Below are 19,437 nucleotides of genomic sequence, written 5' to 3'. Positions count from 1 at the left end.
TGAGGAAAGTTTTAGAAATGGGTTTCCATCATGGATGGTTGATTTCCATCCATGTTAGTCTGGTATATTTTGTGGGAGAGTAAAATCACTGTTTCTGTTTTCTAAAAAAAAAACAGTCCACTCCTGGTATTTGAGATACTATGGACCATAAAAGCTACTTGTATGCAGCGGGATGATAAATATGAAGTTTGGTTAAAATATTTCCAGTAGTTTTGCAGTTGTAAGAAATATGCTTTACACGGACCCGCTTTTGGGCTGTCCCCTCGAAGCTAGACTGAAAAACGGCCCTTTAACGATATCTGCCTTATAAATCCTCGTATCGAAATTATGCACTTTAGAAAAAGATTTCCATTAAGGCACGTAGATTTCGATTAAGTTTGGTTGTGTATATTTTGTGGGAGTGCAAAATGAAAGTTTCGGTTTCGTATAAACCCCCAGTGAATTCAGAGATTTAGAAACAATATTGCTCTAAAACCTACAGAAGGACAGGTGGATTCTGAATATGAAGTTTAGTAGAAATATATCCAGCAGACAAACAAACAGACACCAAAGCAAAAAAGTATAAAGATGGTCATTATTACACCTGAAACGGATAACTGAATGCAAATTTTGCCAAAATAGTCAATCTACAGACACACGGTCGTTACGATTTTATTTATATAGATATTGCTTAGTACGACATCACTTATTACGGCATATTTTTATAACATTTTTGGCGAATGTATTGACTATAAGGTCTAATGTTAATTTTTGTTTGTTTCGCGTTTCGGGATTACTGATGACAATGCAAAGCTTATTTTCAAACTCTTCTTTTCAGTAGATTATAGATTTCAAATCTGTCTGTCAAATAAGTAGTCAAGGCAAGCACCGCTGTGAAGGCGTCGAAAAGTCACAAATAATAATTATGGCGATTACAAAATTGGGTAATAAACATTGGCATCACGAAGGAATTGGCTGTATTACACTCAAAGAGTTTTACGATGTGGAAGGACAGAGGGAACATCTCATTTATTAGCCAAGACCGTGTGCGACATTACTGACCAATTTACATGGTTGCTACTGCTTTAGAAGAAACATTTCTCTCAGTCCCACATCACAAATACTGTAATGCAAATACAGTGCTTATTTCATTTAGGTTTCTTGAAGTTTTAACGTTATCCTGTCAATTAACCATGTAAATCCGCAGGCTAAAAACTTATAGGTATGACATTTTCAGCAGCAACAAAATACCGGTTTGTGCGACTATCGCCTATAACGAGCGTTATTTAACGGTCCCTTCGGAATCGTTAAAACCGGTTTCGACTATATATATAAAATATTTTGAAAAAAAGCAAGAAGAAAAACACACATATGTGGTCCCAGGATCAGATTGCAGAGGACCGAGAGCTGACCACTTCAAGAGTACTAATACTAAAATGTTTTCATTCCTCCCCTGAAGGGGGAGGCGGGCCTCTTAGACGGTGACGCCGTCTCTCAGGCCAGGAGATTTGTTACGGCGAGGGAGATGTACGGAGAAGGTGAGAGGACTGGTGGCCGTGGCCTATACTAGGAACTGTCCCGGCATTTGCCTTAGTGTAGAATAATGGAAAACCACGGAAAACCATTCTCAGGACAGCCGACAGTAGGGACCAGCCCCTCTTCGTCTCCCAAATGCAGAGGCGTAGAGCCACATCAGAACCGCGGCCACCACTCCTCTCCTCGGTTGGGCGGTCGGAGTCAGAGCCGTCGGACCAGCAACCGCCGACATACTACTAGCATTTTGTATTGCGTAAATGAGTAGCGGGCTACTGGACATTAGTGAGAATGTTTGTAGTTATCAGCTGTAATTTATACAAACACACCCGTCACAACAGACACTGCACTAAATTCAAGTGCGAAGTTCTCAAGTTTCTGAAATAAACAGATCCAACAATCAAAATTTGACTTTAGAAGATGATCTTCAAATAACTGTCTCTGGAGGCATCTGCCAAGCAAAGACCTAGAATCATCTCGTGCGCTCTATAGTCAAGCCAGAAAGTGACCAAAAATTGCCGTTGTAAGCTTGGACATAGGACAGGTAATTATTCAAATAAGAAAATTTGAATATGAGTATCACGTGTGTCGACAGTCCAATTGGAATCTGTTAACGTATCCAGAGCAAATGATTGGGTTTGAGAGCTGATGGCGATCACACATCAGCTCATTCACTTTACGTAATAACTCTTTCGTCACTGTATATTATTTGATACTGCGCTGCATTCACGTCCTTCTTTCATCGAAAATTCTATTCTTTGAAGGGACTGACCTTTTCTCTTTACCCCTTCAATGGCCGTGGTGAGTGGCTTAGATAGTAGAGTGCTGGCATTCTGAGCCCAACATGGCAGGTTCGATCCTGACTCAGTCCGGTGGTATTTGAAGAAGCTCATATACGCCAACCTCGTGTTGGTAAATATACCGTCACGTAAAAGAACAAATCTGGGACAAAATTCCGCCATCTCTGCGTATCTAAATGCCCTTAAAAATAGTAGTTAGTTGGACGTATCTGATAAAATTAGTAGTAGTAGTATTAATTCTTTTAATAGTTTAGAGTTCTGTCGATGCACGTCCTCTTACTCTCATATCCAATACGGACACCATCTTCCTTCCTTCCTTCCTTCCTTCCTTCCTTCCTTCCTTCCTTCCTTCCTTCCTTCCTTTATTTTTCCCTTTCATTTCTTTCTTCCTTTCTTTCCACATTTCTCTATTTCCTTCTTCTCTCTTTCTCTGTCCCCCTCCACGATTACTTTCTTGCTCACTTCTTTCCTGCTTTAATCCTTCGCTCCCTCCTCAATTCTTTCTTCCTGCCCTACCTACCTCCCGTCCTCCTTCCCCTCCCTTTCCTTCCTCCTACCCTAATATATTTCTCCCTATCTTCGGCCACCATCCCCTTCCTCTCTTCCGTCTCTTGATCCATTCCTCCAGACGTCAGTGCTCCTCCTTCAGAGGCTTATAGTCTCATTGTTTATCCTCTTCAAAACGAACATCACCAAAGTAGATTTCGTTGTATTTGCGCATTTCGTAAAAAGGGACTGCAGACCTTAAAAAAAAATCCTATTCACGAATCCACAGCGTAAAACATCTTTTGTCTGGGGCGGAGAGTATATAGAGCTTAAACCCTCATAAAATTTCACTGACTGATTTTAAAGTGCGCAGATCCCTACCAAATTCATGAGTGCCGTTATGAATGCACCCAGAAAAAAGACTAGTATGAAACTCCATCAAGTCTCATATATTACTCAGTAGTAGTATATAACATCGTATTTCTTCATGGTATAGAATTTATGGAGGCATGCAATCAGTTGTAAGCGACTTCCCCCATCAATTAACAGAATGAATGTCCATGCCCCGAGGTTCGAAGGCCAGTCCTCAGCCTGTCCTGTTGATGTTATGAATTGATAATCGCAGTTCATCATCTCAGTGTCAGAGCGAATCCACAACAAAGGCTTGAATAAATGAAAGCAATCACTGTGGAGTAGACCAAATGTCACGGCGGTCAAATGACAGGCTGACAGCGAAGTACAGTGAGTTGTGTACTAGCTATCACTGGCTATCCGGTGAAGAGGTTCATAAAACTTCCCAACTTTAGATACTATAGGTAGTTACCAGCTAAAAACGGGCAATGGAAAATCCAGCTATAAACATAGAAAGAAGAGCAGCCGTATGACTTTGTCTAATTGGCAACGCATTGTGCTATACTAACGTCTTTCAGTAGATCAACATGAGTAGTACTAAATATTCAGGAACGAGATTCGGTAGATTATCGACATAAAAATCACATTTACTAGAAAAACAAAAATTAACACCGATAAACACCTTCACAAAAAATGCATCCTCTGAGGGTAGCTCTAAAATTTTAAAATCTTTCAGAGAACTTCTATGAAAACAAAAAGTTATGGTTGTAAATAAATAAATTTATTTATTTATTTATTTATTCACTTTGTAAAGCAAGGTTTTTTTGTTTGTTTTTTTTTTTGTTTTTTTTGTTTGTTTGTTTTTTTTTTGTTTTTTTTTTTTTTTGCTAGTCGCTTTTCCTCGTACCCACACAGACAGGTCTTATAGCGGAGATGGGAAAGGAAAGGACTAGGAGTGGGAAGGAAGCGGCAGTGGCCTTAATTAAAGTACAGCCCCAGGATTTGCCCCGTGTGAAAAAGGGAAACCACTGAAAACCATCTTCAGGGCTGCCAATAGTGGGATTCGAACCCACTAGCCTATCTCCCGGATGCAAGCTCACAGCTGTGCGTCCCTAACAGCATTGCCAACTCGCCCAGTGGAGAGAGAGTAGTTTTATATTTCTTCTCACATGAACTATTTCAAATTTCACCTACGGTAAACTTACTTTGCATAATTAGAATGGTGCTGTAAAATCCGTGTGCCCTCGTGTTACTTATGGGAATTCTCCCGTGTATTTATCCTTAGTATTCCGTTTCAAAACCGTTAGAAAACATGAATATTAATATTTTACACGATTCTAGCAATAACAGGAAGTAGAATTTCTGCAGTTTACTAAATTCAACTACCACTATGCTCAACAATATGTGACTACATCACTGAAATAAAAGGGGGAACTGAGGCGAAAAGTGGTTTCTTGTTAGTTTTTTGTTTCTTTTACAATTGGCTTTACGTCGCACCGACACAGATAGATTTTATGGCGACGATGGGACAGGAAAGAACAAGGAGTGGGAAGGAAATGACCATGGTCTTAATTAAGTACAGGCCCCGTATTTAGGCCTAACTGGTGTGAAAATTGGAAACCCACTATCTCCCGGATGCAAGCTCATAGCTGTGCGCACCTAACCGCACGGCCAACTCGCCCGGTAAAAGAAAATTTAAAATACAAGCATATATTATTAAGATACATCCCCACACAATATCTGGAGCTGATTAGTTAATTGGTTGCAAAATTATTGACAAATTTTTTATATGTTGAATGGTAAATGCTCCATATGGCACAGTTTTCATTTTGGGGACTTTAATTTGTCAATCTTGTCAAAAATACTCATATATTTAAGAACAACTCCGGGTTTCGCAGTCACATCTAAACTTTTGGAGAAATCACATATTCAATGTTCATTATTCATTTACTAGGCAAAAAACCATTTCGTGCTATTTTAGGAGCAAAAAATATGAAGGTAATACTCAACTGATAATATAATGCAGAACTACTTTTAATTCCTGTACATATTAAAACATTCTCTGAAAATTTCAGGTGAATCTGATAAGTACTCTGTCGCAAGAAGCATTTTATGCATGGCAAAGAGTTGAAAAAGTTTTAAAGTAGAAAAAAGCATTTGTAAGATTTTACTTGCTTTAAAACTGTCCTGGACTGAAAATTACTCCCTTAGATGTATTTCACCTCTTGCACACATCGTAGGCCTACTACAAGGTAAATACCATATATTCCAGCGGTATTATTGAAATGGTGGTCCGAAAGAAATTTGAAGCTGATATTGTCTGACAGCGTGAGCTTGCTCTACATAAATGCCGTACCAAAATACTAGCCCCATGGCAATACAGCCCTGAAGTGGCTTGGCCTACGAAAAGACCGCTGCTAAGCCCGAAGGCCTGCAGATTACGAGGTGTCGTGTGGTCAGCACAACGAATCCTCACGGCCATTATTCTTGGCTGTCTAGACCGGGATAAAATTACTTTACGATGCTCTACAGTAGGTAACAAATGAAGCTGGACCGAGCACGTTGACCGCGTGGTTAGGGGTGCGCAGCTGTGAGCTTGCATTCGGGAGATAGTGGATTCGAACCCCACTGCCGCAGCCCTAAATTTGGTTTTCTGTGGTTTACGATTTTCACACCAGGCAAATACTGGGGCTGTACCTTAATATTAAGGCCACGGCCTCTTCCTTCCAACTCCCAGCCCTTTCCTGTCCCATCGTCGCTGTAATACCTACCTGTGTCGGTGCGACGTGAAGGTAAATGTAAAAAGAAAATATGAAACTGGAACTGCTTCTACCTATTTTTATTATTTTCTATTATTCTGTATTATTTAATGCATAAATCTCACGTTAATATTGTTCTCGATTATATTTACGAAACTGAGTTAGCCTAAGCTAAGTTACTACTCCTCAATAATTTATGTTACAAATAGCGTGTGCTTCATCTTAATTTTGAATTCAGTATGTTTCCATTACAATTACCTGCGTGTTTCTGGTGTAGCCATATCCCATAAACCGCTCGTCGTGGGCTGGCGCTGTGTCTGGGGCGACGTAGAACGGCTCGTACAGGAACTCGAAGTTCGTCACGTTGTGGCTGATATGCACAGCGCTGCTCTCGCTACCTGCGCTCTGCTGCCATCTGTTGACAACAAGAACAAACTATCTTCAGTTAACCTACAGTCGCTATTTCTCATCCTCACTTAAAGATCATTGCTTGGATGAAGAATATTTCAAGCTATTACATTATATTATACAGCATTTAATTCAAAAGGCTTTGAACACTCATTTCGTAATATGATCTCCGTAAGCCGCTTTATGTTTAAAATTATAGAAAAGGAAGCAGGGGGGTGGGGGTGGTAACGAGTGTGTTACTGGCCGCTTGCCACAATAACAATACCAGCCCTCTCAAATACAATGCAAAACCTATGAATAGCTAAATGGTTAGCGTGCTGGCCTTTGGTCACAGGGGTCCCGGTTTCGATTCCCGGCAGGGTCGGGAATTTTAACCATAATTGGTTAATTCCGCTGGCACTGGGGCTGGGTGTATGTGTCGTCTTCATCATTTCAGCCTCATCACGACGCGCAGGTCGCCTACGGGAGTCAAATCAAAAGACCTGCACCTGGCGAGCCGAACTTGTCCTCGGACACTCCTGGCACTAAAAGCCATACGCCATTTCATTTCAACTAAATATAAATCGAATTACAGAAGGTATAGTAATGAAATATATTGTAGATTTACACAAACAAAGAAATTATTCATTATTGTAAGATTATTTTAAAAATTTTAAAAACATTTAATAGGATTTATTTGACTGCCTCCGTGGTTTAACAGCTAAGCTGCTGAGCTGCCGAGCTGCCAACCGTGAACAACCTAGACATTCTTCTTCTTCTTCTTCTTCTTCTTCTTCTTCTTCTTCTTCTTCTTCTTCTTAATACGTTTACCCCCCAGGGTTATTTTTTCCTCATACTCAGCAAGGGATCCCACCTCTACCGCCTCAAGGGCAGTGTCCTGGAGCGTGAGACATACACCTGGGGAGGCGGACCAGTACCTCGTCCGGGCAGCCTCACCTGCTATGCTGAACAGGGTCCTTGCGGGGGGATGAGAAGTTTGGAAGGGATAGACAAGGGAGAGGGAAGGAAGAGGCCGTGGCCTGAAGTTAGGTACCATCCCGACATTTGCTTGGAGGATAAGTGGAAAACAACAGAAAACCATTTCCAGGATGGCTGAGGTGGGAATCGACCGCACCTCTACTCAGTTGACCTCTCGAGGCTGAGTGGACCCCGTTCCAGCCCTCGTACCACATTTCAAATTTCGTGGCAGAGCCGGGAATCGAACCCGGGCCTTCAGGTGTGGCAGCTAATCACACTAACCACTACACCACAGAGGCGGACCTTGATATTCATACTTAAATTCAAGTGTTTTCATTTTTCATTAACTACTGAACTATACTCTGTAACCAATACCGAAGTCTTCGTTATAATATTTTGTTCGATTACAACAAAGAAAGTCCCCAGATGTATCCCCCGACCCAATGTCTGGCGCTCTAGGACACTGCCCTTGAGGTGGTAGAGGTAGGACCCTCGCTGATTCCGAGGAAAAACTGAACCTGGAGGATAAACAGATTAAGATGAAAGAAGAAGAATACAACAGAGAAAAATATACGAACAAAACTAAATCAAAAAATTGTTCAAATAAAGTTTGAAAAACATAAAACCGCACAACTGATAAGCGTAGTCTATTATTAATTTCGTGCAAGGAGAGCTCGTTCGACTGTCACTACAACTTCTTATTGGCAATGTACACTGTTGACGAATAAATGTGTGACATGTTCCGCAAAATGTGTACAGAATACGATCCCAGGTGCACTACACATCAAGAAAGTGTAATTTCCTAACTAAAATATAATATGTTGCTATCAATTTTCATTGCTGTAATTTTATATATATATATATATATATATATATATATATATATATATAATTTGTTGCAGGTCGTTTCTGTGGAGCGTATCGTGGTGTTGCCAGAGACGGCAAACGCAGGTTTCTATTTTTTTTTTTTCTTACAGCTGTGGTGTATTACACTCAACACAATGAACTGCTGCTAGATGCCACCAAGTGGCAAGTCCTCTAGGTACAAATTGTAAATTAAAAAAAGCTACAATGTTTCGACTGATTCTACAAAACCCCCCAGACCATTTCCGTGCAGAGTGGCATTATTTTATTTACTTTTTACGAAGAGTTTGGGCGGTCCCTTAAAGATCCGGACCCGTCTGTACAGCAAGCCCTGCAGGACCTAACGTTACGCCCCTGAGATAGGCGTAACGAACAAGATACACTCCCACCTGCAGGAAAAATATTTGTACCCCTTAATGAAATTGTATAAAATCTATCAGTAACACTTATAAATTTAACTACAGCAGATAATTTGATGCAGTTTAGGCCTATATCCATTTAATACATAGAAATGACTTACTATAAGAGTACAAAACTAATTAATTTATTAAGAGATTTTATTTTGAAACTTCAATAGTTTGTGGGGATTGAAATACAACTTAAATAAATATGTCTCTATCTTTGGTCTTTACATTTTTGTAACTTTGCTCTAATCACATTTTACTCTAAAAACTGGACCATACATTTACGGTAATTTGGATTTAAGTTTATTAAAAAATGTAAATGTATTTAATGTTATATTTTACTTGGTTTTGATCTTGGCCTTTTTGGTAAATATTCCAATATTTCTTGTTCATCTATGACTACCGAAAGCACATGTGGATGAACTTCCTGGGGTGCAAAGATATTGACAATTTCAGCGATGTCCATGGATGACATATTCGATGGTGAGGAGGCTGAGTTCGCAGAGTCTGTCTTGGGTCATAACATTTCGCAGACCGGGAGATACGGCCGTGCAGTTAGGGGCGCGCGGCAGTGAGCTTGCATCCGGGAGATAGTTGGTTCAAACCGCACTGTCGGCAGCCCTGAAGAGGGTTTTCCGTGGTTTACCACTTTTACGTCAGGCAAATGCTGGGGCTGTGCCTTAATTAAGGCTAGGGCTGCTTCCTTCCCTCTCCTAGGCCTTTCCTATCCCATCGTCGCCATAAGACCTCAAGAGCTCTATGTGTCGGTGCGACGTAAAGCAATTGTAAAAAACAAAACAAACAATATTTCGTAGGTAATTCTTTATGTTTCATTTCTGAAAGTGGTCGTTTTGCGGAAGAAACAGCAACAGAAATAATACGTACAACATTTGATATTCTGGAATCAGTTTTCACTGCCTCTTTCATAATGAGACGGCTCAGGCATTTGTGAGAGAGTGTACTGCTCATGTTACAAGCTGCAGCTCACTTAGACTCAACACAGTTTGTGTGTCCAACCCTTGTTCCGTTTCTCTACGGGGTCGGGGATGAGGTGAGATGAATCTGTCGTGGCTGGTTTTTATAATCGGATGTCCGTCCTGGCCTCAACCTCATCAGAGGAGTTAATGAGATGAAATGAATGACGTGATATAGGATAATAGGAATGGAGAGGGTGAAACCCGGGACCGGCGCATAGCCTACTCCTGTTGAATAGCACCAAGGGGTCTGCTCAAGGCTTAACGTCGCCCTACGACGGACGAATCACTATCAAAAGCGTCTTATTCACTCACTCCATATGAGCACTGAGGACAGATTTGGAATTTAATCCAGGCTTTTGACACGCAATCTAATGATTAGAAATTGTATACCACCACCTTCCCTACGCTGCCGGCCAACATTCTGATGGTGAAAATATTTTTGACCAACGGGATTCGAACCGACTAACCACGGTGTCAGACCGTTTAGACTTCAACGCCTTAACAAGCATGGCCACCAGGTGGTCACATAGCCTCCACACAACAAAAAATTCAATTTAGTTTTGTTCCATGATTATTAGGCACCAAGTTAGGTGTGTTGTTTAATGTTTTTGAGCCAAATAGTTCAAGATATTAGTAACGTAAGATGTACTGCCCTCTAAATCTCCACGTTCTCTTCAAACCTCACAATAATAACTAAACTAGTCCCGTAATGTTCCACCTTCTCAATACTACACAGTTCAAAAATGTTAGGGGAATATGTTTTTGAACGTATGCCATGCTGCACAAAACAATACCACACACCCAGGTATATTACCAACTAAACTTTTATTCCTTACCGTTGAAGTATACGAAAGAACATCGATGGATTCGTGTTCATTTTCAGAACACAAACGGAAATGTCCAAATAGGGGCAAAAACAAAGTGATAACAGTCCCCCAGGGTGTATTGTTATCACAGCTGGAGAGCTTCAGTATGGTGTGTGTCCTCCACGAACATTTATCACAGCTTTACCCCTACGTGGGGTGTTCCGATGTTCCGAATAAGTCGACGGAGGTCACGTTGCGGTATCAGTCCCATTCTTCAATGAGAGCCTGTTCGAAGTCTTGGCGAGTCTGTGGTGGAACAGGACGCTCACGAACTCTTCTGTCAAGCCTATCGCATACTTGTTCGATGGGATTAAGTTCGGGACTCACTGCTGGCCATTCCATCTCTTGAATGTCCAGTTCTCGCAAGACAGCTCTGGTGATGCACGCTACATGAGCCCTGGCATTGTCGTGCATGAGTACGAATTCTGTGCCGACATCATATGCAGTAACCAACACATGCTGTAGCAGTATCTGCTGGATGTATTCCGCAGCGGTAAGATTACCACGGACGATAACATGATCCGTACGGCCATCAATACTGATTCCACCCCACACATCACGGAACCTTGTTAGAATCGGTCGCCCTTCTGGGCAACATTTGGCATGTACTGCTCACCACGGCGTCCCCATACACGTTGACGTCCATCACACTGTGTCAATGGAAATCTGGACTCGTCTGTGAACAACACAGGTCTCCATTGGCGAAGTTGCCAGTTGACGTGAGTACGGGCAAACAGAAGGCGTGCTACGCGATGTTGCTGCGTTAAACGGGGCACTCGAACAGGACGTCTGGGTCGTAAGGACACTTCTCTTAACCTGTTCCTTACTGTCTGGTCAGACACCGTGACTCTAGTGACCCTCCTGATGTCTGGTTGCAGTTCTCTGGCAGTTGACAAACGACGTCGCAACGCACAGATGGTCAGATATCGGTCATCCTGTGTGGTTGTCATGCGTCCACGACCTTGTCCTACCCTCCTGTGAACTGGCCTGTCTCATTGTAGCGATTCCACAAGCGTTGATTAACTGATTGGGAGACATTGAGATCCACAGCAACACGACGAAAAGTCCATCCTTCCTGGATCAAAGTGACGGCCCTTGCGACTTGAACCTCGTTAAGATGTCTCATGTGATGTGTTGGTTTACGTACAACGTGCTCGAATGACCGCAGTAGTCTGTGTACCTCACAACGACACACGTACGCACTGCTATTCACTTTGTTTTGAGGGGTTACCTGATATTTTAATGCATGGCTACGCCTACAGATGGAGTATAACTTCGATTTGACATACCCTGAGTAGTCAATGTCTCAAGGTATGCAGTACGACCATTGGAATCCCATCTACCTAATTAACGTTTACATACCAGACGTTACAAAACATGTTCCCCTATTTTTTTTTTGAACTGTGTATATTATGCAATGTTTACATTACATTTTTAATCTAGGAAGTAGTTTCGATCATGACTGGCCATCATCAGCCGTAAACCGAGCTCGATAGCTGAAGTCGCTTAAGTGCGGCCAGTATCCAGTATTCGGGAGATAGTAGGTTCGAACCCTACTGTCGGCAGCCCTGAAAATGGTTTCCCGTGGTTTCCCATTTTCACACCAGGCAAATGCTGGGGCTGTACCTTAATGAAGGCCACGGCCGCTTCCTTCCAACTCCTAGCCCTTCCTTGTCCCATCGTCGCCATAAGACCTAACTGTGTCGGTGCGACGTAAAGCAATAAAAAAAACATCAACCGTAATACAAATCTGTACAAACACATCTAATGACTAAAACAATTGTACTCATCGCCATAAGACCTATCTGTGTCGGTGCGACGTAAAGCCCCTAGCAAAAAAAACATTGTATAAACATACACAAATGGCGTTAAAAGGTATTAAAAGCATGTGGGATGAACTATGTGCACAACACGTAAAATATATCATGAAATTAAATTTAGGCTCTAAAATCCTTAGATGCCATGCATCATGTGAAAATGTTTCATTAGTACTTCCTTTTAAAGTACTTTGAAAAACGTTGAAAAGTTCGTCTGATGGAAATTGTCAGTGGTTGAGTCAAGGATGGCACACAAGTACATGATTAAATATCTGGCACGTTCTTAGATTGCAGGTGGTAGAGATTCGCAATTCAGTGCGGTATCCATGAAATTAACCTTTCGTTGCGGCATGTGGTGCGTTGGCTATGACTCTTCAGCCCTGTTTTACGTTTATCTCCAGGACTTCAAGACTTCAATTACACGGTGATTACCATTTCTCTGTACACCGAACGACTTAGCTCAGTGCGTTGCAGCACGATTTTTGTACGGCTTATTAAAAAAGTCTTCGAGTTGAAAGAAAGGGCCGCGTCACGGCGGCACTGGCGCTGAAGTTGCCACGGCCCCGTCTAGTATGGTACTGTCTGTAGCTTCAAAAAATCTCCGCTTGTAGATATCTAGTATCTAGTATGGTTTCAAGACAAGAAATTAGTCGTCACGAATACCTGGTTCTAGGTATCACCTCGCCGTCTGTACACATAGAACTTACACTTGATAGTCCGCAAGCAACTGTCAGAAATGAGATTGGCTAAAATATGATAATAAGTCGATCCGAAAATTTTGTAAAACGTGGGGGGAAACATATTCAGGAGCTGGCATTATTGCGACTGAAAATACAGTTAACAAAATCAATCACTCAGTTAATTGATCATCAGTGATCTGCATTTAAGGCTGTCGCCTAAGTGGCAGATTCCCTATCAATTGTTTGCCTCATATTTACACTTGTTTATAATTGTTTACCTAAATGTTTCTTAACTATTTTCAACGCACTTGGAAATCGAACATTTCCCTTGATAATTTATTCCAGTCCCTCACTCCTCGTCCTATAAATGACTATTTGCCCCAATCTGTCCTCTTGAATTCCAACTTTATATTCATATTATAATTTTTCCTGTTTTTAAAAACTCTACTTAAGCTTATTCTTCTACTTATGCCATTCCACGCCAACTCACCATTGACAGCTCGAAACATACCACATAGTCGAGCATCTCGTCTCCTTACTCCCAAGTTTTTCCAGCCCAAAGTTTGTAACATTTTAGTAACACTATTCCTTTGTCGGAAATCACCCAGAACAACTCGTGCTGCTTGCGTTTGATTTTTTTTCCAGTTCTCGTATGAAGTAGTCCTGGTAACGGTCCCATGTACTTGAGCCATACTCTAAATGTGGTCTTACCAGATATTTATACACCCCCTCCTTTATTTCCCTACTGCGACCCCTAAATACTTTCATAACCATGTGAAGAGATCCGTAACCTTTCTTAACTGCCTCATTAATATGATTGCCCTAATGAAGATCATTCCTTATATTAACACCTAGGTACTGACATTGTTCCCCGTGTGGTAATATCAACCCATCAACACAATAATTAAAAATGAGAGGACTTTTCCTCTAGGTGAAATTTACAACTTGACGTTTCAACCCATTTACATTCATACCATTGTTTGCTGTCAGTCTCATTAAATTGTTTAAGCCCCCCTGTAGCCACTCACAATCCTGCAACTCATTTACAGTATAACGTCATCCTCATATATCCTTATCTGTGATTCCAGATTTTGACCCATATCATTTAAACATAAAGGTCCAATAATATGCCCTGCGGGAGCCCCTCCTAATCAATACAGGATCACTTATCGCTTCATCAACTCTAATTCTCTGAGTTCTGTTTTCTAGAAATGTTGCCACCCATTCAATCACTCTTTTGTCTAATCCATCTGCCTTCACATTCGTCAGTAATCTCCCATGATCTACTCTATCAAGTGGTTGGATAGGTCAACAGCGATACAGTCCATTTGACCTCCTGAATCTAAAATATTTGCTATAGCTTTCTGGAATCATCAGACTGGTGGTACTGACATACAAAATTTGAAAGATCTGGAGGTCCAAAATCGACTTTTAGACACTTTCAACAAGAGAATTTCAAATCTGTACATCAGATTTGAATTCAAAGCAAAATGAAACATGCCATAGCTAAAGAAGACAATTCAAGCCATTGATCAATTAAGCATTTTAACTTCAGAAGATTAAAACGATATTGGATGAACAACGAGGTTTATGAGTAAAAAGAACAACGGAAAATTTACAAAAACAAAGAGGTAGCTTAGTAGAAGGATAAGAGAAGAAAGAGTGTGAATTAACTGACACTGTAAAGAAATTGAAGATCTTGAAAACAACAATAACAGTTTTAATCTGCATAAGCGAGCAAAAGAGATAACGTTCACTACACAGAAACGAATGGCCAAGAGAATCTGGCAAAGCCACTGGACCAGGTCAAATTAATAATAATTTCTTCCTTTTGAAGCTGTTCGACCACATCTGCAATACTAGCAACGGTACCACAAGAAGAAGGCATAAAAGCGATGATTTACACCATCTGTCCGAGGTTGCCATCAGTCGAGGGAAGTTATACTTAATTATAGATGGTGTAGCTTTTAAATAAAGCTAACTTGTAGTTGTTCTGTATGTGACTGTAGATATCATAATCATAGCAGCGGTACCTCTGATTTTATGAGAAATAAGGACCATTCAAATAGACATACAGCGATACAATGTAGTAAATCAATGTTAGAGATAAAATGTAAAACGACGAATTGATGGAACGAGTAAATAGGCACACAACCTTTCCATGTTAATGTGAGATCATTATTACCTTCTCAATGTAAACAAAGAAGACCCCGCTAATAATTCAACAGAAGGGTTGAATATATTGGACACGTACTTCACCACGAAGATTTGTTGAATTTCATTCTGGAGTAGGTTGTCAGATATGTAGATTTTGGCGGAATTTCACGATATTTCGATGTTTAATTGTGTAATTTTCAGCTTCCCTCTTTGTAAATCAAATTTCCTAATAATTTATCTCGCTGCTTTAATTTTCTTTTAAGCTGTTTTCTATTCCAGTTTCCCATCGCTATTTCATGAAAGAAATTATTATTTCACGCACACTTTCCTTTTGATCATCTCTGGAGCTTAAGTTATCGATTATTAGCTCAGTAATAGATAATATTAGACAACACTAGAAATCAAAAATATAAGCGAATGAATCTAGCTTTTTTCTAATACAAATGTAGAGCGTGTTTCTATTGATGAAACTGAAGTGATCGCATAGCAGAAACAGATGTTCTACCATTTCGATGAAGTTAGAACTTCAAGTATATGGGAAGTTCAAACATTTAGCTGTAAAGGCTTTTATAATGCCATCAGAAGTGAGCAGAAATTATTGAAGAACGGTATATCTTCAGAAAAATATGGACGATAGTGGAATTTCTGATTCAGAACTAGGACTGGTAGACCACTCCATAACAAAGGAGGAAAATAAGACTAAAATGGCCGAAAAAGAGACTTGTAACAAAGTTTACAGATGCTCAATATGGTCAAATCCTCACGCTTTTCGCATCAAACATTTGGATTAATTATAATTATATGTATACCGTGTGATTCAACCGCCACTTCCAATGTAGTTTTATGCAACCCAACTAACATGCGACATGCTTATAAGGTTATAAGGTGGATACTCCCCTGCAGGCGTACCTTATGGTACTTGTACCGGGCGGTACACCTCCACTCCGCTAATTTAAAATGTGCGCCAGTTGAAACTCCTCTGCTGGAGGAAGTCTGAACTTTATCTACGCTATTAATTCTCTACTTTCTCAGAAGATGTCACCACGTGGAAAATTTTGAGTTTTTGAACTGTGTCATTTTTGATGTGGTTTTGTTTCACTTGAAGTAAGAAGTGTGAACTTTCTCTTCTAGAGGACACTACTGAAGATCAACAATAGTGCAACCTAGTGCGGAGTCAAAGAACTATTTTGTTGGAGAAATTTTTATTTCAAATGTTTGTCTTTGCTAAAAAAAATTTCAGTTATTGTTTAAGTTGGCTGTATACCCCTCTCTTTCCCCTTGTTTTGCATTTAACCAATCCTGAATTTCTTTGAGTTATTTCCGACCAATCCGATGTATCTTCCCCCAACTTGGATATGTTTCTGTACCCGAGCCAATAAAAAGTTTGTGGGAGGGTGTTTTCATTCCCCTAACGCCTAGAACCTTCCGCGAGAGGATATAAACTGCTGATTTTAGGGTCTCCGGGCCACTTCTGTTCCATCTTTCAGTGTATAAAGTACATAGCAGGAGGCGGGAAGCGCCTCTTTCCTCGGCAGCGGTCACCAATAAGGTAATGGCCGATTAATAAATTCTTTCTTTGCTAGCTCAGCAGTTTAACTCTCGGGGCGGGTGCGAAGCGTTCCTCCATGTAACCTTTTCCTAAAATGTAACGATCTTTTCTTCTATTCTCTTTTTAGCTGCATATTGGGATAGAGAGTGCTAACCCTCTCGAGCTCCCACTCACATTGTCTTGAGGTTAACTTATTTTCTCAACCTATTCTTCGTTAATGTAAAACAAATTGCTCTTTTCTAAAGTCACCTCGGTAGTATGGGATTAGCCCTTGCATTAGTGGCCTAGAGCCAGATTAGGTTTTTTAAACAAGTGTATTAGGAGTGCAAGTTCGCCTCCTCTCAAATTGTTATTTTAGAGGTCATGTAATTGCCCATTTTTATTTAATAGACCTCAGTAGGTTGGGTATTTTACCCCTGTGTCTATGTCCAGTGAGGACAACTTGAAGGTGGAGTTTGGTTTAAATTTTGAGAGCGAGTGGCTCTTTTGAAAATTGAATGTTGTATGCCTCGTGGAGGCTTTTCTGTGTAATTTGGAGCAAGGGCTCCTAGGTATGAATGGGGTTTTCTGCCCCTCTGTTAAAACTCGTGTTTGGGGTAAAACTGAGCTAATTGCCCAAGCAGTGTAAAATCTGGGCGCGAAGCCCAATCCCTGTAAATATTGTAACTACCCTTTTTGATTTGCTACTTTGTACCTGCCATGCTTGTTATTTCTTTGTTTTTGAAAAGAAAATATAACCTTGTTAAATTTTAAATTAATTTTGCTTTCGTAGCTGGAGACCTATTCACACCCGCACCTTCTTTCACCTCTACCTACCACGGAAAAATCCGTAACAAGTGGTAGCAGAGCGTGGTTGAATGGGTCTCAATTTAGCCCCTTTTGACGGCTAAATATTGTTTGTTCCGAACTCTAACTATTTTCCCAGTTGCTGGAATTTTTTGAGTTTTTCAAAATTGTTCTGTCACCATGCCCGTTCCTCGCGATGTTCTCCATCTTAACTATTTGCGCAAGGAGGAGTTGATCTATGAATTGACTATTAGAAATGTACAATCTGGAGGCACGGTTGCAGTAGACACAAACAAGCTTAGAGAGTCCCTAGATTTGCCCATTTCCATCCCCAATTTGGGAGAGAAAGAAATTGACGACTCTCTTTCCACGATCACGGAGAATATTACTGGGCTAGCTTCTGTAGTTAGTTTTTTTGATGAAAATGATCCTTCTCCTAATCAAATTAAGCGTGTGCAAGCTAGGCTATATCATTTTTTGAATAGGGTTAACGATCTGTTGTCTCTAAAGTTGAATGACGTTCAGAAGAAGGAAGCTAGTACGCTGCTTGAAAATATGTCTGAATTATCTAGCAAAGTCACTCAATTGTTAACAGGGGAGGTTCCTCCCAAAAGCGATCTACCCACCACAGTGAATGCAGGTAGTGAGGAAGCGCCTCCCAAGGGAGAAGTGAATAGGATAACCGTTGCTGCTCAAACTATCCCTGCCCCATTGGACAACGAATCTGAACGTCGTGCATCATTGAGTAACATCCGTTCTGAATTAACTTCTTTGCCATTGAAACCTTTACCTACTATGTCACCCGGGTTTAGCAGCTTGCCTCATCCATTGGCAATGTTGCTCAGAGGTATCTCTAAGTTTTCCGTTAATACCACCAGTGATGTAATTTCTTTTTTAAGATTTCTAGTTGAATTTCAGGATCATGCCCTTGTGTTTTCTCTTTCTCCATGTCAAATTTTGCAAATTATCTATCCGTATGCTATTGGTATTCTCTCAGATAAAATCGTAAGAGCCATTGCCGAGCAATCATCTATTGAGGATTTCCATGCCCATTTGCTAGCTAACTTCATCCCGGCTAGGGCCAGGTCCTCCCTTATTCAGAAGTACTATTACCGTGTACAACGCTTGGATGAAAACTTGGCTGATTTCATTCAGGACATTAAGTTTTATACTAGGGTGTTTGCTCTTCATTTCCCTGAGGATCAGATTGTACAAGCTATTGTGGAAGAGATTTCACCACCCTACAGGTCATATTTGTGTTTCGCGGCGTGCCCGCAAACTTTCTCTGAACTTGAAGCATTGGCCGTCTCAGCGGAAGGAGTTAGATACGCCGATTCTTTGCGTGTCGCGAAAGAACCCCCGCCTTCCTTTAGTAATACTCGGCCTCCACCTCGCCGACCAGTCAATCCCCGTAAATGTTATGCTTGCGGGTCGCCTGACCATCTGCGCAACAAGTGTCCACTGATCAAGTCAAGTGGGACAAGGAATGGAGCCGGGTCATCACAAGGCTGTTTTAAATGTGGGGCTTTCTCACATATCGCCAAGAATTGTCCCAATTCGAATAGCACCCCCTCCTGCTCAACTTCTGGTGCAAATTCCACCTATGCCAATAACAAAAAGTGACTAGTGGCTTCGGCTGAGTCGACTAATCCATCTTCCCGAGACTCAGCCCCGGGTAAACAGGTTGTAAATTCAGGGAACGAGCAATTTTCAAATTCATCTTTTGAAGGTCCCAAAGAGTGTCTTAGGATTGCGGCGGATTCCCCCGCACCGGTCCCCTTTCTCAAAATTGAATTAAATAACGAGCCTATAACAGCTCTCTTAGATTCAGGTAGTGTTTGTTCTATTATTTCGGCTGATTGGTATTCAAAATTGAAATCTGTTTGCAAGCTTCCTAACTATTGTTTGTCGGCGATCCAATACGTTGCGGCTAATTCCTCTCCATTAGAAATTCTCGGTTCCTTATATGTCAAAATTCGTATTTTTCAATTCACATGGAAAGTTAAATTGTTTGTGGCCAAGCATTTGTCTTGCCCCATTATATTGGGAGCGGACTTTATTTCC

At 40.9% G+C, this 19,437-nt stretch overlaps 1 protein-coding gene across 1 annotated transcript in view; it reads right to left on the bottom strand.

The window, feature by feature from the left end:
• The window catches only part of LOC136866680 (beta-1,4-glucuronyltransferase 1), a 230,311-nt gene that overhangs the window by 118,965 nt on the left and 91,909 nt on the right, over positions 1-19,437 (bottom strand). Inside the window, exon 3 of the mRNA XM_068226805.1 lies at positions 6,167-6,323. Coding sequence (XP_068082906.1) covers positions 6,167-6,323 — 157 coding nt within the window. The remainder of the gene's footprint in view (positions 1-6,166; positions 6,324-19,437) is intronic.

Source organism: Anabrus simplex, chromosome 3 (genome assembly GCF_040414725.1).
Source record: "Anabrus simplex isolate iqAnaSimp1 chromosome 3, ASM4041472v1, whole genome shotgun sequence".
In the NCBI taxonomy this organism is placed as follows: Eukaryota; Metazoa; Arthropoda; class Insecta; order Orthoptera; family Tettigoniidae; genus Anabrus; species Anabrus simplex.
Note: the sequence above shows the minus strand (reverse complement) of the source record. Positions and strands in the feature narration are given on the sequence as shown.